A 22996-nucleotide genomic window follows, 5' to 3' on the forward strand; every position below is an offset into this window, starting at 1 on the left:
ATCAATGCAAACTATCTTAAATTTGAGACTCGCATTCACACGTTGTGCCGCCGACTTCATCAACTATTTTACCTTATCTGCTGAAGATCTGATGCGATGGTTTGTTGAGTATTTACACACTCAAGGGGGAGTGTTGCAGTTATATTTAGAATAGGAATGTGATTGTGTAAATCCTAGTGGATCTAGGAATATCTCTTATGTTCCCATTAAGAGTTCATTACCTATTAAGAGTTGTAATCCTAAAAGAGTAAGGATTTTACCCATCCTACTACTATAAATAAAGGCACAATGGGGTGATACAACATACACCTCACAATTAAATCTCTCTCTTCTCTCTCTCACTGCCGCCGGCCTCCCTCTTTCGATTCCTTTATAATAGCTTAGTTAAATAGGCTTACAACAAGAATAACTTATAATTTTCATTTTCAAGTTTGAGTGTAATTGCAATTTCATACCTTATCTTTAAAACATTGAAATGTCATATATTCACAAAATTGTGATTTAGTTGTAATGTCATATACCCGTTAGAAAATATGTTAACTAGATAGTAAAGTGATGACATAGCAGATATAGGTCTCAATTTTATTTATTTTTTGACAAAAATGCCAAATTTTGAATATGAAGCCTAAAATAAAAATAATCTAAACTGTTTTTTTTTTTTTTGAACGATGATATTGTCTACACTAAGGGGAAAGGGGTAGGCTATAAGCCTCATAATGAGCTAACAATAATATGGTTCAAATTTTCCTTGAGGGCTAGTAATAATGTGGTACCCTGATTTATTAATCTTCCATCAAGTATTTAATTAGAGTTTTGTTAAAAAAAAAAAAAGGAAAACAAAAAGGAAGTATTTAATTAGAGTTAATTGTGATTTGGGGATTTTGTCGAAATAGGGTTGTGATTTTGGGAATATTGTTGAAATTAGGGTTGTCATGTGCGAAGGTTTCGTTGGTACGGCCATGGAGACCAAGAACCCAACCACCGCCATCATCCCTGCTTTGAGGCGATCGGGCCGGGGACGGAGAGAGACAACTAGTCGACGACTTGAGGAGGGTCGAATTTGAGTGGCATATGGCTTCTTTAGCGTAGGGTCGATCCTGAGAGTAGTCCAAGTAGGCGCCCGCCCCACTTCGGAGGGGCTTCCAAATTTTTTTAATATCTTGTAATTAACATATAAATAGAAAAACAAAAGTAAGAAATATCATAATTCATTTGTTGGTGCAGTGAAAATGTTTGGCTTCCTTTTTCTTTAGGGTGTTGAGTTCGAAATACGGAGCTGCCAATTTAGTCACTAGATTTTTCTTTTTCAAATTTACTCTCAATTCATCTATCCAAATGCATATAAAGTTATAAAACTCAAGTCCCCTTGTAATCTTTTTTTTCTTTCACCTTCTCAATCTCTCCATTTCTATCGAATGTTTAAACCAACAATTATATGGTCTTGAAGATTGTACTTTAAGGTAATCAAAACTTTGAATTTATATTTTTCTTTTCAAAATTTTTTTATTCAAAGGATTATTTTAATATTTGATTTGTTAGTGCGATGTTAATTTTAGAAAAGAAAACAAAAACATAAGAGAAACAATTGGCACTGTTGCATTTATTATACTCATCAATCAAGTTTTATTGTTCTTCACTCTCAATCTTAGACTATTGACTGCAAACATTTAATACATTGACGTCTAAAAGTGAGCCGTGCAATGTTTAAGTAATGTTTGTATATTTATCTTCTTTTGATATTAATTTTTAATGATGTTTGATGTGGAAATAGAATTTTTTGTGTATTTAACGAATTCTTTTTTATACATATCAATGTACAAAGAACCGAAGATTAGAGAACTTTAGAGCCCCACTTTGAAGGCTCGCCAAGGGCCCCCAAATCCTCAGGGCTGGCCCTGCTTCAGCGGCACTATGAGTTTTGGAGACATGACAAATTGCAGGAGATCCGAATCGATTGTGATTCTACCCCTAGGCTGAGTGATGCTGGAGGAGGGAAGGATGGGGTAAGGGTGGGGTAAGGGATGGGCAATGGTTATGGCGGGCGGATAACCACAGTTATTTACCCATAATTGTTTAAGTCTCTTATCCGCATAACCATTTACCTATTCGGTAATTGCATAAACGATTATACCCATACACATAACCGTTTATAAACGGTCAACCATATGCATAACCGCGTACCCATTTAACCGCAACCACAATCTCGTTTACCCATTTTTAACTCGTTTACCCTTTTTTTTACCCATTTACCCTTTTTTTTTTGTTTTACCCATCTTCACATTTTTTTTAACAACTTGAAAATTAAAAAAAAAAAAAATTGTCATAATTTTCTTTTTCTAACAATTGAACACCGTTATAGGTACATTTAACATGCATTTCCATATTTCAATCTTTTAAGTCCTAATACAATTCCAATAATTAAAATAATAGTTTACGGATGATATTTTTATCTGTTACCAATGAAGGTAATATAATATATTTGCTAAGAATTGATTTGTTTACTAATTAAAAAAATACCTCTCATTACTTGAGCAGGCATATTGGAAAGAAAATTCATGCATTTTCAACATATTTTGCTCCTACACACAAACAAGTCTAAGCAAGTCTTCAATTATAACATCTAGACTGAGAATAAAATAAACCAAACTCCATACGATTATAAGGTAAAGCTTCTAAAAACTCAAGGTAATCATTATCTTGAATGCTAGATGATTCAAAGCTTTAAAATATTTCAAAACTAAACTTTCAAACATTCTAATGCTTTAGCACGGTTAATCACCAAGTCTCATCAATTTGTTGTCACCAAAAAAATCCTACAAAAGAAATGTATAAATTGAATTCCCAATTAATCACCAATAACTCCAAAAAAAAAAAAAAAAAACCAAAAGTAAAGATTAATTTTTACCACATTCACATAAGTATCATCACCGAATGAGAAACTTTCAACACGAGAAGTAGAGTTTGAATCTGGACAATAATAAAAATAAAAAATAGGCTAAAATAGTATATTAGGAAGACACACACATATATATATACACATACATAATTTAAATGAAATTTATATAAAATAGTAAATTATGGAGCCGATAGTGAAGTTAGAGAGGAGACTGCCGTGAAACTTCGTCGTGGATGCAAGTTTCAGGTGCCACCATCATCGATGACTTAAAATGGGCAACAAACCAACTTTTTTGCCGGAGATGAGAAAGAGAGTTGGAGTTAAGAGAGGGCAGGGAGGAGGGAAAGATGAGCGGCTGGAGTCTGAGAGTGGTAGAATAATTTTAGGGTTTTTAATTTTTTTATTTTTAATTTTACATATATTAAAATAAACGGTTAAATGGGTACCCATTTATAACCACATGTAATATCCATAACCATTAATTTAAATTTCATAGGTAAACGGTTATACTCATAATCGTTTATTTGTTTAAACGATCATTTATAACCATAACGGTGAGTTTTAAATGAGTAGGTAACTACGGTTATCTATACCTATAGATATTTTGCTCATTGTTAGGTGGAGGTTGATTGACAACTTGTTCTAATTATTTATTAAATGTTTTACATAATTAAAATATATAGTTTTTAATTTTGTATTCACATGGTGGTGTCCACGTCAGCATAAAAAGGAACCCACATTTGCTGTAACATCTCATATCGTCCAGGAAAGTAGATCCTCTAAGCCTTATATGTATATTTCCATCTCTACCTAGCACGAGGCTTTTTGGAAGCTCACTGGCTTTAGGTTCCGTCGGAACTTCGAAGTTAAACGAGTAGCGTGCAAGAGCAATCTCAGGATAGATGACCCACCAGGAAGTTCTCATGTGAGTTCCTATAAACAAAACTATGAGTGCGTGGTTGGGGCCCAAAGCGGACAATATCGTGCTACGGTAGAGTCGAGCCCGGGATGCTATGAGGGCCCAGGGCGGGATGTGACATCTGCTATGTCATCACTTAATTGTTTAGTTGATAGATTTTCTAATTGATATATGACATTGTAATGTTTTAAAAATAAAGTATGAGATTGCAATTGTACAAAAACTTGAAAGTGCAAACTATAATGTACCCTAATTGTTAATTTGTTGTCATAATCTTGCTTTTACTTTTCTGCAATTAGTCACAATAAACATATTCTAATATTTTGTTGTACAAATGATAAATGTTTATTAGGTCGTCATTAAATTAGTGTTGTGTTTTTGTTATGTAATCATTACGTCAATATGTAGTTGTTACTAAAAAAATGATTATTTCTATAATCAAATGTCAAAATTTATTTATGATAACTATTTTTCCTTTTTTAATTCTATTATTTCTTTGGTCATAATTGGACTCTATCGAGTACTCCAAAACTAAAGGAGCAGTAAGGAAAGGGATTCTCTCATAATACTTTTCTCTAATCTACGAAATCAGAGAATCGTTCCATTGAAATTTGATCCAACGGCTACAAACAGAGGTTCACTTTAAAAATTATAATAACTTCTGCCGTTAGATCAATTTTCAATGACACAGATTCCCTGATTTGATGGATTATGAGGAAGGGATTTGAAGAGAGTCATTTCCTATTTTATATCCTTCAATCAATAACTAAATGAAGTTTAGGGTTTAGAGTTAATTGAACTCTCCTTTCTTTTAGTGTAAAATATATTCGATGTACTAAAAAATAACGAAATGAAGTTGACTATGTCAATTTTGTGCAACAGGTGGAATGACATGTTTCATTTTCCTTCATTTTCCTTCGTACGTTTATTGTGACTAATTGCAAATTGACACATCTATATAGAGGATAGTTTACTTCTAAAGGCTTCTGCTTCTCTTTCGGTGTCTACTTCTTCTATTCTTACTAGTTATTTTCCTTTAGTATTATTTTGAAAAATTCTTCTTAATAAATTACTATTATTTTCTTTAACATAACTAGAATTAGACCTTCCTAATGATCTAGACGTTCCTGAAAAATTCATCTTAAATATTGGCCCTTGACTTCTCTTTTAATTGCTTAGATTTTTCTCTTAAAATATTGTATTTCTTTTCCTTTAAATTTTCTCTCTCTTAGAATTGCTCTAGGACTAGGATCACTGTCGATATTATTTATCAGTTCTGCTATTTCACTACATGTATTATCTATGCTATGTTTGTAATTCTGTGTCCATATTTTTCCATCTTCGAAATAATCATCCGAATGAACATAATTATTCAAAATTCTTCTTTTTTCGTAGAGTCCCATTTGCATTGCTGCTTCTTGAAATACTCGTCTTATTACTTCTCTATTCATATTTTATTTCTATTTCTTCCTCCGGCTGTTCTTCTATTAAGCTTTTTAAAGCTTCTATTATCGAATTTGCTAATTATTCTTCTGTGTTTTAATTTCTTCTTCTGGTAATCTCTCCTCCTCGTTTAATTCAGTTTAACCAAAGGATAATGTAATTGGTGGTCAAACTCATGTATCTCATTCGTTATTTTCTTTAACTAAAATACGTGAATAAACCAGTAAGGCAACCCACAGGCCACAACCTGCCTTATCCGACGCAGCTGGTTGTAAAAGAAAGAAAATAATTTCTATCAAGTTCAAATATATTAAAAGATAGTGTTATTCACGCACTTATTTTTACCTTCTACATATTCTTCTTAATTTTTTGTCATTAAATTTTTTTAATTCATTCATTCGTACAATCGAAAGCTGAGATGAGTGTGTTAGAAATAAAAATATAGTGGTCAATATCCAACTCAATTGTCTCATTGTTTTGCCTTAGAAACTAAGGTTTTTCTACATATAATAGTACTTTGATTTCAGTATCCATTTTTTGCCTTCCATTTTATCTTTAAAAGTTAATATAATGAAGGACAAGAAGTCAAGAAGGAGGTATTTTCTTAGGAAGAAAAGCTAAAAAAAAAAAAAAAAAAAAAAAAAAAGAGGTTCGATTTGAGAAGTAGGGGGAGAAAACTGTTGAAGATGGAAGCTCGCGTTGACGTAATACAAGCAAGAGAGAATTTATCACATTTATATATCATGCATGCATTCATGTGCCATTTAGCTATATAAGAGTGACTTTAGATGTACTTGTAAAGACCTAAATATATATGACTGCAAATATCGAAATTTCGGTGAAATAAATGTTAACCAATGCATTAAAATTTCAACGTTCACATGTCACATAAATTTTACACATGTCGTGTGACTCAACAAAAAATTGAAAAAAATAAAAAAAATCATCAAATACGACACATGTTAACACCTGGCAGAAATGATTTATTTCATCTAAATATTATATTCAAAATTAGGCCTTGAAAAATTCTATAAATACAAGGCCATTTCATCCATTTCAAGGGACCAATACACATACATTTCTCTACTCCCAAACTGGAAGAGAATTCCCCAAATCCTTGAAGCTTTGAAACTCTAAAAGATTTCAAGCATCCAACCTCCCAAATTCTCAAGAATCCCGAAGGATCAAAAAGCTCTCTTTGTTCTTCATCAAATCCTTGAAGGAATCCACACAACTGTTCATCAAGATCAAGCCCCGAAGGCCGTTGAAAACCTGTTCATCCTCGTTCATCAAGATCAAGCCCCAAAAGCCCTTGAAGATCCGTTCATCCTCGTTCATCAAGATCAAGCCCAACGGGCCTTGAAGATATCCACACGAGTTGTTCAACAAGATCAAGCCCCAAAAGCCCTTGAAGATCCGTTCATCATAAGATTAAGCCCTGACAGCCCTTTGAATCAATAACATCAACAAATCTGCACCACTGTTCATCCTAGGCTAAGCCCCGACGACCCTTTTGATCAACAACTCATTCACAAATCTACACCTTACGAATATAGAATCAGATGATCAAATTGCAAAAGAGATTGTAACCATAAAATTAATACAAAATATATTTTGTACACGTGTTCTTGTTTCAGGAATTTTCGTGTTTACAATGACGCAAATTGAATAGCAATAAACAAACAGGAAGTAATCTTATAGCCTAGAAGATTATAGGAAAGAAATCCCAATTCTTACACACACACACACACAAAAATCTTAATTCTTGTCCTTCTAAAATATCTTAATACGCAAAATTCTGAAATACAATGGCTATCTTTTTTGGCGTGTCATAATGTTTCACAAAGAAAAACAAAAGTACTATTATGTTTTATTATAGTTCCGCTCTTAAATAAACAATTACAGCACAGTGTGAACTGGTGACATGAGATTTTCACGAAAAGAGGGGTTGTCCCCGAGGGTTAGTTTTTAAGTTTCTGAATTTTTTTGTCAGTAAATACTGGTTAACAGTGGAAAGTTGTCAAAATTGTTTGAATGCTGACGAGTGTAGTGATCAAAGTGTAGGGTACACATTGAAGTGCCTAAACCATTTTTTTTTTTTTTTTTGGTTGGTGTGTGTTACAGACATGATATGGGGGCCTCTTTGTAGTGCTAAATTGCTAATACTGGGTATAGGTGTTCTAATTCACGTAGTAGAAAGACGCCGCTTAAAATGATCTTGACTAATATTTTGGAAGTTTCTCTTGTTTGACACAATAAAAAAAAAAAAAAAAAAAAAAAAAAAAAAAACAAAACAAAAGAAAAATATTTTGGGAGTCAGTTACAAACTTACAATGCTATAAATAGCCAATATTTGCGGTGTTTCGTTGAGTCTGGTAATAAGCGTTTGTAGTTAAGTAGAGAATTAAAGTGATTAATGTATATAGATTTTAATGATATATGGATAAGAGATTTTTCGTAATGTCAATTGAGGTCAAATTAAACACGCTCTAAGCCCTATGTTTATAGGGAATCCCTAATGGGTGATAGCAAAAATGAACTTATTCTATTACAACGATTATTTACAATGAGGAGGAGGGATGCAAGGTAAGCCACACAATGACTTACAACAACAATAACAATAAAGTCTTATCTCACTATGTGGGTCGGCTGTATGAATCCTAAAACATCACTGTGCTCGATTTTGTGTCAAGTCTTTCACTATATCCAAGTACTCCAAGTCTTTTCTTAGAGTCTCTTTCTAAGTTTTTCTAGGTCTTCCTTTACCCTTTTAGCCTTGAGTATCTGTCTCATAATTACATTTTCTAACCAAAGTATCTGTAAGTCTTCATTTCACATGTCCAAGCCATCTTAACCAATTTTCTCTCATCGCTTATTTTCAATTTTGTCTATTTCTATTTCACCTTAGATATCTTCGTTCTTAATCCTATCATTTCTCGTGTACCCACACATCAAACAAATGATTTTCATCTCCACTACACTCAGTATTATCGAACTTATCATTTATGAGATTTCAGTCTACGACATTTTATTAACAAGGGAAGATGAATATTTGAGGCGTTTCCTCATGGTTTAGGAAATGCCACGATCTAGGTGGAAGCCACCAAGCCCATTACTTTTCTTAAATGCTACCAAGCCCGTTACCTTTTTTTTTTAAGGTTAATCTTAGTTTATTATTTTGAAATTTCTTAGTTTTTAATATTTGGTATATCAAATTTTTTTTATCCTAGTCTAGTACTTAAAGTCATAATTCTAAAACAATTTCATACATCCGTTAAGTTTTCGTCAAAAATTCTGTTAACCGATGACGTGGCACTTACGTAGACAATGATTAGATGACACATGTCAATATGGACCAGATACGTATTAAAAAATAAAATAAAATAAAATAATTAAAAAAAAAATCTTGTGCGTTCCTCTCCTCTTCCCCAATCTCTTCCCCGCACATCCTCCCCGCAAATCCCAGATTTTGGTCTCGATTTTCCTGGAATCCAAACAGGAAAAGAGGGAGAGAAGGATACCCAAATCCAAGATTTCACACTCTCGCATCCTGAAGATTGCCCAAGTCGCCAACGTCTCCGTCTTCCTCTCCCCCGTGGATGCTCGAGAGCTTGGCTGCCAGCTTTCCCTGGGGCCCGATCAAACGTTGGCATTGATTAGGTTCGATCTCATCGATGTCAGATTGGGAGGAAGCGTGGAGGGGGACAGTGTCGCGTTCGGAGTGTGGGGAGTCGAAGAGGAGAGGAGGTTTGGGTGGGTGGATGGAGTTGAAGAGGGAGAGGGAAAGGTGGATGTGCGGGAAGTGAAGTGGAGAAGAGGGTTGGGTGGGTGCAGATGAGAGAAGGGAGGGAGGTGAGGTTGGAGACTGCCAAGAATATATATTTTTTTTTAATTTAATTTTTTTAATTTTTCTTATTTTTCAAATTTTTAATTTTTAATTTTTAAGTTTTTAAATATTTTTAATATCCACGTGAACTATATTAACACGAGATGTCCACTCATTATCTATATCGGCATTATATCATTAGTTAACATAACTTCTGATGAAAAACATAATGAAGGTATGAAAGTGTCCTAAAATTATGATTTTAGATACCAAACTGAAACGAAAAAAATTTAATGTACTAAATATTAAAAATTAAGAAATTTCAAAATAGTAAATTGAGATTAACCTTTCTTTTCAAGAATGCCATCAAGCCCAATACTTGTGTCATGCAGAAAAATGGTCATTGACGTTTATCCATACTTTCGAAAATATATGCTTTTGATGCGTTGAGGTATGAGTATGACGATGTCTGTTCATGTTCATTAGAACGAAAGTTTGGTGTTTGATCGTGAAGTTGTCATGTGCTTTTACTAATCAATAATGTTATTTAAACATACAAAATTAACTATATTGTTTACATATTCTTTAATATAGGTAATTTTATCTATATACATGGGACTTACAAATATTAAAATGCGTCGTGATTAGTTTTGTGTGTCTATTATATAATCATGCGTTATATATAACATGGATCCTTAATGAGTTTATAATTTAACATATTGCATCACGAAAACATATGCATTATAACATAAATACATTGATAACACCTTGTTAATTTAAATAGTCATATGCATATTAAAGTCAAATGCCTGGACTGAGAAAGACGGGTAGTACCAACTATATATTATTCTCAATTTTTATACCTACTATATTGCACATAACATGTTAATTGCTTAATTTTGCGCAAAAAAATTCACAGCGGACCCAAAGTTAATCAAATGAACTATTATTACATCACTTTAGATATGAGTGTTGGAGAACAATTCAGAAATAAACAAAAATAACAGAAATAAACAGAACTTGAAATTCTAATATTTTATTTACCAAATATACTTGATATGCAGAATGAAATTATACAATAAATACATAAACTAATATAGAATATCAATGATACTAACTTGATCACAGAAGGTAGAGGCTAGCGTAAAAGCTATGTCCTTCGAACAGTATTTTCGTCCCACTCTTGTGCTTGTGGTTCTACAACGTCTGCTCGACCAGGATACAACTACCAAATTCTACAACCCGCACTGGATTATAGAACTCTAGCGAATTGCTTTGTGTGTTTACTCTCTGGAGATTTTGTACAGAAGATAAGGAGGAAGAAAAGATGATTCTCACTTGGATACTGTGATTGCAAATATATAGGCTGTTTAACACCCTTTCAAATACCTATTCAGTGTATTTGAAAGCAGACAACTCTTTCTAATAGCTGTATCTTTTAATCAAAAAGTACAACTCTTTCTAATAGCTGTGTCCTTTAATCAAAACGTTTTTTAATTAATAAATTAATTAAAAAACTTAATCCGAAAATTAAAATTAATGAATCTGATTAATTTTAAATTCTAAGGCCCAAGGCCCTTGTCTTGATTAATTAATATTAATTGTATTTAGGCTATATTATATTCAAGCCTAATCCACACAACCATAAGGCCCAAGTCTTCAATCCATTTCCAAATGGTCCAAGTTCTAATTACTAAGAAAAGGGAATAAGCCTATATAAAGGCTTGTGAAAAAATACTATTGACCAATGTGGGACAAGAGGGTCTCAAACTCCAACAATGAGTTGAGCCCAAATATGAGTAAACCAATATTCCGATCTTAAGAGACAGGGAAACTATTGAATATGATCAACAACATGTCAACTTACCTCAAGCGTATTGTCAAGCAAAACACTGACAAGATATACATTTGCAAGCAATCTGTATGTGATATCTTGTAAATACTAACAAATGAAGACTGAATAAATAAGGCCTTTATTGATTATGTATGAGGTGCCTAGAAAATTCTGATATGGATTTTATGAATAATCAAGACCGCGCTTGTTTATTTCACACTCATTCATTCTCATCTTCATTACTCTCAATTCTTTGCTTCTCCAACTCCCCAGGTAGGTAAACATATCCTAAAAAAAATATTTAATAGAAAGCAAAATCTTTTTAAAATATAAGAGTATCTTCAAGAGATCCTGTAAAATAGCCAAAACTCTACTTTAAAGAGTCAAATTTAAGAAAACACAATTCCAACCGACTCTATAAAAGAGTCTCTATTAATAGCAAAATAAACAGTAACTCTTTAAATTTATAGAGCAACTGTTCATCGACTAATATTAAAAAAAAATAAAATAAAACTCAAGGTGAACCCTTGAGCAAGGAGGAAAGGAAGAGAGATAATTTTGTTTTGGAAAAGGGTAATGCTATGAAATCCAACTATTTAACCAAAATTTTAAATTCTATGATGTGGCTGTTAATAATTGAATTATTACTTAAATGTTGATTAACGTGCTCATTTTTTATTGATGACACATTACATGGTTTGCAAATTTGATCTAAATAGTTAGCCTACCTAGCATTACTCTAAGCAAATGAGTGGGTTGTTTTTGAATTATTAATAATAAAATATTCAAAGTTTGCTAAAATAGAAAGTGTTGTTGGAGGTGAAAAGATAAATCTATTTCATGATAGATGGAAAGTAGTCCTACAACCATGAAATTAGAAGGAAACGACCGCAGAAGCTGATTTCCCAAAGCATGTGAAATAAGTAAATGGAAGCTCACCTTCAGAGACATTGAGCCAGGATAAAATGCGCAAACGACGTGCAGAAGCTGATTTCCCAATATAAATACGAAATTTACCTTTATTAATACATTGACCAGAATTCAAAGTTTCCTTCTAATTTCATAGGTGTAGGACTACTTTCCATCTTTCCCCAAGGAATCATTTGAATTCCTCATTTCTTCCTATTATGACTAAGTCTTCATTTCTTTTTAGGAAAACTAATGAAAATGGCTTAAAAACTTTGAGTGTTAATGATAAGGATAAAATAAAGGGTCAAGTGAATAGTACCATGATTGACTTTTTAGTGTAAAAATATAGTTTTTCGTTAAAGTGAACAATACCGTGAACTTTTCGTTAAAACTCCCTTTCTTTTTTCCCTAGGCGCCTTTATGGCTTTCTCTTTCAGTATAACATTGAAGAACACTGCTAGCCTCATGAAGATTGGGTTGCGCACATTGGTCACACACCCTCTTCTATGGTTAATTCCCAAATATTTTTCTTTTGGAAACAGTAGTCTCTTTGTTTTCCTTCCTCGTTTTCCTGTGTAAGCTTGGAATGGAAAAATCCTTCTCTCATTAATGGAGTTCGTTGTTTGCACATGATCTTGTAGCAATTCATCTTTGGGTTTTGGTTTCTTCCTAAGTATCCTAGTTGGTTTGCAAGGGTAAGGGAAACTTGTTTTTGTTCTCTTGCAAACTTACCCAATTAAACCAAAAACTATGGGCTTGAACTTTTGGTACTCCCAAGCAGCCATAGAGTCTTCTATAACCTTAGTTTCACATAGGCCCAATAAACTTCCGTAGCCATTAACACCATGATCAACTTGGTAAGCCTTTATATGTGGTTTGGGCCCACTTTAACTTGTACCGTGCTTGGGGTGATTTAATTACAACATTGGTGGCGTAAAATTTCGTGGCGTGATAAATGTTCATAAATTTACATGGGCTCAGCGTGGTTATACAAACGTCTAATTTATAAAATTATTATTTTGTTGGCATGGCATGGTTATAAATTAACATATCCCTCATTTTTGCACTCATGCATATATTTAAAGAACCTGGATCCTCGTCAGATCCTCTTTGTGAGGATCCCGGGGATTCGTCAATCTTGTCCGTTCATCGTACATCGTGCGAGAAGAAATTATTTTAAATATTTTTATTTAAAATTAAACACAAACAATACTTGACAAAAACTGACCACACGATATACGATGAACGAAGATGATACACGGATTCCTAGGATTCTCACCAAAAGAATCCGGAGAAGATCCTGTTGAATATTTAAACTTAACTCGTAGCATTTTTATGAAAATTGGGTTTCAAGATGTAATTAGGATTGTGCATGATATTTTTGGTTAGCTTGTTTTTGTACGGGAATCCAACCGCCTCTACCTTCTATTTTAAATATTTTTGTTCTTAATAATATTACATAAAGTAGAATTTTTTTAAGACAACAAACATTTCAGACTGGATCCTCCACGGATCCTATTACATACAAATCAAATAAAAGCCTATGAACTATTTTTGGAGAAAAAAATACAAAGCCAAATACACAATTGACTGCAAGTATGTGCTAGATTACCAACCATCAACAGCCATATTGCCTTCCTTGTAAATGTGATTCATCATATAATTAGGAAATCGTTCAACAAATGCCATATATATCCTTGACGAGAGAAGATAGTCTCCATCATTCCATGGAATTTGAATCTCCTTCTTGATCGCTTTTATTAAAATTTTAGAGTCTACTTCAGTGTAAACTTTATCAAACTTCATTCGGATGATCCATTCAATAGCTCTCCTTAAAGATGTAGCTTCAGCTTGTAGAATGAAAAGCACTTATTAAGCTTGACGACCTAAAGAATTACTAATTGGAAACCATGCAGCAGAATTACCATTAGATTTTAATACCTAATTAACAGAAGTATTCAATATCAAAGTATAAATTGTTAAAGATCAAATAAAATTTCTCAATAAAATTTAACATCACATTTTGTTGCGTGTATGTTGGTGTAAGCATAAAAATACTCGTCCGTCCCTTATAAATCGTCCATCCATTTTATAAGGGATAAATTTCAGTACACGAAACAAAAGAAAGAATGATTCTAAATCGCCCATTGTTCCACCGTCAGCTACAACTTATTAATTTTTTATATTCGTAACACTCTGTCTTTAATTGTATTTTACGGTATCTAGTATAAAGTATACTATTTCGTGAATGGTACTCTTGTTCTTATCATATACGCTTATAAATAATTCTGATCCAGCTTCACTTTGACAAAGTCCATGATCCCTCCAACTTTTTCACTCCGTCTGTCCGTGTTTACCACCTCACTCGCACAAAGCAGACCGCGCACTCACTCTCCCTTGAAATTATAATTTTTTTGTCAGTAATATCACAATGGGTAGTAGATTTGGTACTATTATCCTGGTTTATAATTTGGGTGGTGCTATTTATATTTTATTTTTTTTGGAATTTTAACAAAAAAACTTCTGTTATTATTCACTTTAACGAAAAATCATAGTTTACACTAAAAAGTCAATCTTAGTACTATTCACTTTACTTTTTATTTTGTCTTTATCGTTAAAACTCAAAATTTTCAAATCTTTTTCATTAGTTTTATTTTTTTATTTTTTTATTTTTTATCTTTTACACACTACTGTTATTGTCACATCCCGGCCCGGGTGGGACGATTTCCCGGGCCCGCTCCACCACCGTAGCACGATATTGTCCGCTTTGGACCCCCATCACGCCCTCACGGTTTTGTTTTTGGAACTCACACGAGAACTTCCCGATGGGTCACCCATCCTGGGAATGCTCTCACGCACTACTCGCTTAACTTCGGAGTTCCCATGGAACCCGAAGCCAGTGAGCTCCCAAAAGGCCTCGTGCTAGGTAAGGATGGGAATATACATATAAGGATCACTCCCTGGGCGATGTGGGATGTCACAGTTATTTTTGTTATTTAATCTTTTTTGATTCATTTGGTCCGAAAGTCAAAAATTAAAAGAAAACTAATGAAAAAGGTTTGAAAACTTTGAGTTATAACGATAAGGACAAAATAAAGAGTAAAGTAAATAGTACCAGGTTTGACTTTTTAGTGTAAAAATGTGGTTTTTCGTTAAAGTGAATAGTATTGCGAACTTTTCGTTAAAACTCTCAAAATTAAAAGCGATGTGTGAAAATAAAAAGAAGTACATGAATAATACCATCTTAGATGTTTATTTGACCGGATTAAAATTGAATCGGCTATTTAACACTAGTCACAACATGATTAAGCATGAGGTTGATTAACAACTAGATAAGCTGAGATTATACTTTTTCTATGTACGCGTATTTTATACCATTTAGGCCTAAACAGCCAAGTCAAGCCAAATCGATACTTATAATTAGTCTAAACCAAGTCAATCTTACGTATCAAATGTGTCCCATAAAATTAATACGACCGTGTTTTGTGTAATTGCATGTGGCGGTACACTAATTTTTCCAAACTCACCTATCGATATATGTCGCGGTACAAAAACCCCTTAAAATAATACCAAGAAAAGAAATACATCCCTTTACATTATGAAAAGCCGCGATCCCTTTCCTTGATGTATACTGACGTACCTGTTTTCTAGCGTGGGGAGAGATCACATAAGCCAAAACTATTTGGTATACAAATTTCCAAGACTCGCTACAGTTGCATGCTCGATCATGGCAAACATGAAGAAACCTACCAAAGAAAGCAGACTCACAAAGTTCATGAAGGCCCCCCTAAGGGTTTTAATCAAGGCCAGGGATTTCTACATCATGAGCATGACCGAGTGCTCCGGTCGATTCGATTACGGCACGGTCATGGGTTGCCCTGCTGCCCAAGTCCCAAGCGCTTTGCCTAGAAGCTTCAGCACAAGCTCTACCAAATCAAGCACTGCCGATAACGAAGATTACAGGGAGCTTATGAGGGCTGCTTCTGATAGGAGCGTAAGGAATAAAATTGAATTCGATCTGGCGCGAAAAGCTCAGCTCCCTAGGCAGCCTCCGGTGGCAGGAGTGCCCAACGCCATGCCTCGCAGTCGAAGTGTTGGAATCGGAAGGATCGACGAAGACAAGATGTGTGAATTTAATGAAGAAGAAGAAGTCAAGATCAAGAGAGCAGTGTATCTGAGGAGTAGGAGCTATGCTGTTTCTAGGAGAACAAATTAGAAGGGGTAGCTTTTTATATCAAAGTCAATTGTATTATGTTGATCTTAATATCCTTTTTAGTTCAAATGCTTGAGCTAGTGGATTGTAGAGTGGGGGTTGTTATATAAGATTTTAGTTCTGCAGATTTTGAACCAGTATTTGCTATGTAAAACAGTATGTGAAATGAAAGATGTATATTATAGAGCACGAAATGTGTTCATCAGTTATCGGAACTGTCAATGTGGTCATCATTTGGATCCACGAGAAAAGGACTGCAAAACCAAAGAGTAAACTGTGAATTCCCCTCCTGAGAGCAGCTCCACCGTATTCAATAGCCTGGTGGACCGGTTGTTGCTCCAACCCAATTGCCCCAACTAGCAACTCCAGCCCATGCGGGCGGTTGGGTTCGGGGAAGACTCGAGTGAGAGGCCTGGCTCGAATTGATGACCCGAGAGCCTGAGGATACATGATGCAAGGTTGACGTTAGAATAATGTTAGCCACATTATAAAATTAATAAAAAAATGTAAAAAAGCAATAAAAAAATTAATAAATTAATAAAAAAAATTTTAAAATGTAAACAATTAATAAAAAATTCCGAATTTTTTTAAAAAAATTAAAAAAAAAATTTAATTTTTCTATAAATATCTTATCATTATCTTCCATCTTACACCACAATTTTATATTTTCTCAACTATTTTGGGTTGTAATTTCTTATTTAATGAAACGTGTTACAACGAGACCGATTAAAAATCATATCCGAAATTTGAAATAAAATTATTTTTTATTATTTGATAAAATAAAAAATACTAATATTTTATTGCATATTGCCATGGCTATTCAGTTTAGGGGTGGAGATGCAAAATGCAATTACTGTTCATTAAAGGCAATTATTGTTCACTAGAGGCTATTCAATAGGAAGTTGCCCTAGGGGGCCTTGATATGTTGGAGTTGCTCTGAATTTTCACTTAGCCTTAGATTTTCCCCTAAAAGTTTTAATCGGAAATTTAAGGACTTAAACTTTTTTTTTTTGCCGATTTCCCCTCTATTGTTAGTTTTTTTAGATCCCATCCAAATTAACGTTAACTTTTATTACATGCACACCACGTGGCACTCCTTTGAGGACAAAAGCGTCACTTCGCTAGACCTTTAGACACAAAAGTTATAGAATCACATATATTTCCGTAGGTCGACATTTTAGAAATCTATGGTTTTCAATTATTTTAAAAAATGAATCGATCAAACTATCCTTACATGTTGTGTACATGCTTACATTTAAGAGAAGTTTGGATGAAATGAATGAAAACTAACAGCAAGGGGGACATTGGCCAAAAAATTAGTTTGAGTACTTAATTTTCCGATTAAAAAGTTTAGGGGTTTCACAAAAAAAAAAAAAAAAAAAAACAGTTTAGAGAAGAAATTGAAAGTTGAGTAAAAATTCAGGGAAAAATTGGCATTTTACTCCAAAACCAAATGCACGTGGGTTATAACAATTCCTTAATTATCTGATCATTTTCGTTGGTCTTTATTTGTTTCGTAAGAAAATTTATTATTTTAATAAAAGTTTAAAAGGAGAGATTTGAAGTTCTCAGAAATTTTGTATTGGTCACATGTTGATCAAGGAATCCATCAGAAATGGTGAATAAATAAATGTGCTTTTAATGTTTCAATATCAATCTTTGATATTAAATTCTAAGATTGGATGATCTTATGAAATTCGACATGTCATTCGAAACATTAATTTTGTTGTTGATGATTTAGCTTGTTTAAGTTTATCTTGCAATTTGAATTTAGTATTTTTTGAGCAAGTTCCTCCATCTTATCAACGTCTCCTAACTGTTGATATAGCAGAGGTCACTTGACTTGGTGACATTTTATTGTAGTTTTATATTTATTTTTTTAGAAAAAATTCAAACAATGAGCGACCACAAATCCTTAGTCGCCAAATGATCAAGAAAACTGGACTCTAGAAGTTAGAACCTTTTCTAATATTGGGAAATCAGAAAAGAAATACCACTAACTTCAGAGTTAGTTGATTTCTAAAGAAATTTATTAAATACGGTCTACTTGCTGTTGGATTTTAGCACAAAGTTAGAAAAGAGAATCTTCATATTGAAGTCTTCCCTAAAAAATGAAAGTAACATACCATAACTAGTGTTAGAGCCGCTAACATAGGTGATACAGTATACGCTTACATATATGGTCCCAAATCCCAACCAAAATGTTGTTATAGAAACGGATTGGATTTATTAGGTTTTGGTTGGGTGAAATCCGACCTGTTAAGTTAATGGGTCATTCGAACTCAATTCGTTAAGCTAGCGGGTCATCCGAACCTAACCCGTTAAGCTCATTGGTCATCCGTTTCATCTGTTTCACCCGTTAACACCCATTAACAATTTCTTTTGATTTTTTGTTTAATTTTGCATTTTAAATTACGCATTTTAATGTACAAACAAAATCTCACATTCAGATTCATTTACAACAGTTGGTAGTGCATTTAGTAGTGAAACATAAAGGCACAACAAGAAGCCTGATCTGAAAATAAATAATGGGACTAGTAAAGTCATAGAAAGCTAAACACAAAAAAAACTATTTCAAAAATCCAACATGCAATGCCAATATGCAAAACCACTGGAATCAATCCATTTCAATAGTTACCTCCGTTGTCCATCCTCTTCGCCATTTGACAAAGGCTTGCCATGACCTTCTTCTTCAAGTCCAAGACAGAGAAGCACTTGAAGGAAGGATCCCGAATCCTAATCCGGCAAGCTAGAGGATGAGTTGCCGCTGTTGGAGGAGAGAAGCTTGACTTGCTCTCGAGAAAACGGCTGAGATGAAGTGTCAGAGCCACCGGAGGAGGAAGAGTCGTCTGTTCCCATTTTGAGCTGGGAATGCAGTCCTGGAGCATATCAGCGACCTCCTTGAAGTGGCAGAGATAGGCTTTGAGTTTGAGGGTTTCTTATTATAAATATTGAAATTACACAAAAGCCCTCAATAACGAGTGTTAACAAGTGCTAACAGGTTTTGCAGGTTGACCCAAAATGACCCGTTATTTAACGGGTTGACCCGTTAACAACCCGGCCCGTTAAATACTCACCCAAATGCTAATTTTAATGGGTGGGTCGAGTCAGATTAACGTGTTGGGTTTAAAATGTCAGGTCTAGTTATACGTCATTCAATAATGCGTTGCACTATGGAATGAACCATTGTGGTGGAGCAAAGTTTGGATGATGGTACTAAGTGGCGGATTGTCAGGTGTTTAGTGTGGATGCAAATTTCTGTGGTCTCTTCATTTGAAAATGCACCTGCAAAATAATAATACATTCAAGCAAGGCCAAAAGCCTCATGCGTGATCAATGGGGGACTTTGGTCGAAGAATCTTTGATGCCAAAGTTAGAATTCTGAAAAGAATATATTATTAGGAGTTTGTGGGTAGCAAAATGGCTTTGCATTTTAGTTTGATCAGTGAGGTATTTATAGAAGTGGCCGGCCATATATGGTGAAATTGGGTGAATTATTGCAATATATTATGTGAAATAGTATCTTGCAATTACTGTGGTAATTATTCTCAAATTAAATAGAAAGTTTTGGAGGTTACTTTATTGAATAAAATGAATGAGGGGAGTGATGAGTGGAATTTGAATAAATTTCATAAAGATCACCTTTGATGCTTTCTTCTTTGAGCCATTATTGTTCGTTGCATGCGCGTGCGAATTTCTATGTTTCTCAAGGGTAATGTCGTATTTCTTGTCCAAAAATCCACGTGTCGCCTAGAGATTTTTGGGATTATTTTTTTCTCCACAGTTTGTATTTTTATTTTTAACCAATTATGTTTTAGGTGTAAATTATATCCCCACCTTTTAATACCAGTTGAGAGTAATAATGTAAATAATGGTTGCATTTTTTTTTCACGTGTCGCCTACGGGAATTTTGGGATTATTTTTTACTCCATAGTTTGTATTTTTATTTTCAACCAATTATGTTTTAGGTGTAAATTATCTCCCCACTTTTTAATACAGCTGAGAGTAATATTGTAAATAATGGTTGCATTTTTTATTTATTTTTTATTTTATGGAGATGAGCTCATAATCCTTCTTGCAAATAACGTATGTTCCCTGGAAAATTTTCATAATTGGAACCATTTAATTCCTTGATCTTCATTTGAAGATTATTCCTACAAAAAATTATTCGAATCGGATCAAATAAATCAATGGTGTATGTACCAAGAACACATTAATAATGTATCATCCATATATTTGATGCATATGGATGACTGAACAATCTTCGATTTGAATAATTTTGTAAAAATAATTTTTAAATGAAGATTAAGAAATTTAATGGTTCCAATTATAAAATTCCCACAATTAACACGTTATTGGTAAGTGACTGGAAGAGCTCATCTTAGAAGGAGAATGCAAGTATTATTCGGAAACCCTTTTCTTGTGATATCAATTACCAGTGGCCATTGAGCATGTTTTTAGTCATAATTGTTGGACATGGGATGCATAAGAAGCCCCGATTTAATAGGATATATTATCTCCTTCACATAATTTAATCTGAACAAAATATCCCATGACATTGGACGGTGCATGGTGGCACATGCATACTGGCATTGGATATATTCGGACTTTATCCTACTTCAGAATTTATCATAGCTAAGTTTTGTGAATTTTACTACTATATGCATTCTTCTGTCTGTTTTTTAGACTCACATTCATTTATTATGCCGACGACTTCATCAACTATGTCTACATCCATCGTTGAAGACCTTATGCGCCATCTACTTGAGTATACACACAATTAAGGGGGAGTGTTGCAGTTCTAATTCCATTCAGGGTGTGATTGTGTAGTAGTTCTAATTCCATTCGGAGGTGTAAATCTTAGTAGATTATGTGTAGAATTCTATAAGATCTTTCCTTGTTGTATTTGCATTACTTGGAGAGTAAGATTCTTTCTTCCTTATCACAATACATAAAGGCACGAAGGGTGAGAAATCACATACAAAACCGCTGGCCCTCTCTCTTTCCCTCAATAGAATAGGCCTACAACAATTGTCGTCTTTTAAATTTTAGATGTTTTTTCATGAAAAGTACACCCCTTTTTTTTGTTAGTCACTTGAGAAAGCAACTTAATACATGTTCAAACCGTGGAAAAAGTTCATCCATTTTGGCTCTTTCCATCTTTTGGATTGAAAAATAAAAAATAAAACCCAGTGAAAACTGATGAGATAAGTCGCACAAAAAAACGTTGGACACTTGCAAGTTGCAACATGTTTATCAACATTTAGTAGATACACATCACAAACAATGGACACATGGCATAAACCCATACAAACCAGATTATGCATTTAAGCCGAAAAATAAAAATTTATTGGGTGTACAAATATACCATACTGCAATTACATGATCATAATTCATGACCAACGTTATGAACAAATCTAAGAAAGATCAAAGAAAATTCAGCAAGTTGATGAAGCTTCCCATAAGGCTTTTGGTAAAGGCCAGGGACTTTTATGTTCAGAGCATTACAGAGTGCTCTGGACAATTCGACTGTAATGCAATGATGGGTTGCCCTAGTGCCCAAATCCCAAGTGCTTTGCCTAGAAGCCTCAGTGCCAGCTCCACCATATCAACCGCCAGCAGCGATGAAGATTTCAGGGAGCTTGTGAGGGCTGCTTCTGCTAGGACTCCTGTTAGTACTAATCTAGGTCTAGTTGCTGGAAAAACACAGCAGCCTAGGCTGTCTCGGAAGGCTGGGAGTGGATCGAACGTCATGGCTCGCGGTCAAAGTGTTGGAATTGGGAGGATTGATGAGGACAAGCCTTGTGATTTTGATGAAGAAGAAATGATCAATGTCAAGGAATATGTGTAACCAAGAAGCAGAAGCTATATAGATATGTTTATTTCTAGGAGAACAAGTATGTCTTAGTTATTTTGATTAATTAAGCAATTTCTGTATTGTTAATTTTGTTTTTCTTATGATTTAATCTAAATGACTTTTTCCCAACAATCTTGATAATCTCCACCATCATGTTGATCAATGCAACTATGGTAGTTCTTCAATTGACACAAAAGATATCAAATCCAAAGCCTTGTATTAAACAATTTTGACATTAATTTACATAATCTAATTTTTTTTATATGTAGTTGACATTTTACCATAGTAACAGAAAACAAAGTTAATGTTAAAATACAGACACATGGCTCGTGGCCAACTTTGCCAAAATGTGCATCATCATGCATGTATTGGATTAATTGTAGATGAAAGCTGTGTTGAGATATTTTACTTATTGTTGGAAGACTATAAATGAATTCGAGAGGACGTGTGTACCTTTTATGCGGAAGCTTAAATCTCAACACGTTCCTACAAACACGAGCAACTGCTCTGACCCTCTGTGCACGTCTAGAACCTCGCAGGTCGTCAAGTTGGCTACGGTATGTCGAGTTGCCCCTTGGTTTTCGCCTCCCAAGACCTAGAGCCGAAAGTGATAGCTCTAAAGACCTAACTAGAATATTTGAACTGTGGAAATGCTTGCGTTTCTTATATTTTCTCTCTTCCCCAAAGCGTCCTTATATAGTGGTTGGGAAGAGTGTACAAAGACTGAAAAGCCCATGAAAATCCCAAGTATATTCTAATATGAATATCTCTTGATTTTCATCTAATTATCACATACATAATTAGGGGGTTAATATCCTTTGATATTTATTTATCCCATAAGATAAGTCCTACATCTCCCACTCACCCACATAGGGTGTGGCATAGTCTCAATCAACACACTTAGTTCACATCCATTCTAGTCTATCTCCTCATACAGGAAATGGGACACACGACCTCGCGAGAAAGAACATACATAACCAGGAGCACTGCCATTAAGTTATCACTAAACTAACAACACTGTATCACTCAGAAGTTCATCGCTTTATGCCCTAGACTGTTTGTCACACACCAGACTTGACATTCTTTATCCCTCGTTATG

At 34.1% G+C, this 22996-nt stretch overlaps 2 protein-coding genes across 2 annotated transcripts; both read left to right on the plus strand.

The window, feature by feature from the left end:
• Positions 1-15487: 15487 nt before the first annotated feature.
• LOC103967522 lies at positions 15488-16270 on the plus strand. The gene has a single exon (XM_009380772.2). The coding sequence runs from the start codon at positions 15555-15557 to the stop codon at positions 16041-16043; it is 489 nt and encodes a 162-aa protein (XP_009379047.2). The 5' UTR covers positions 15488-15554; the 3' UTR covers positions 16044-16270.
• Positions 16271-21363: 5093 nt separating this feature from the next.
• Positions 21364-22020, plus strand: LOC103967521. Its single transcript, XM_009380771.2, has one exon. It carries the CDS (start codon positions 21436-21438, stop codon positions 21889-21891), a length of 456 nt encoding a protein of 151 aa, XP_009379046.2. The 5' UTR covers positions 21364-21435; the 3' UTR covers positions 21892-22020.
• Positions 22021-22996: the final 976 nt, after the last annotated feature.

Source organism: the organism of the source record quoted next, unplaced genomic scaffold (assembly GCF_019419815.1).
Source record: "Pyrus x bretschneideri cultivar Hongxiangsu unplaced genomic scaffold, Pyrus_bretschneideri_v1 Contig18, whole genome shotgun sequence".
In the NCBI taxonomy this organism is placed as follows: domain Eukaryota; kingdom Viridiplantae; phylum Streptophyta; class Magnoliopsida; order Rosales; family Rosaceae; genus Pyrus; species Pyrus x bretschneideri.

What these genes read in the sequence shown, in the direction of transcription:
- LOC103967522 (XM_009380772.2), top strand. Translation starts at nt 15,555, where the DNA reads ATGGCAAACATGAAGAAACCTACCAAAGAAAGCAGACTCACAAAGTTC.
- LOC103967521 (XM_009380771.2), top strand. Translation starts at nt 21,436, where the DNA reads ATGACCAACGTTATGAACAAATCTAAGAAAGATCAAAGAAAATTCAGC.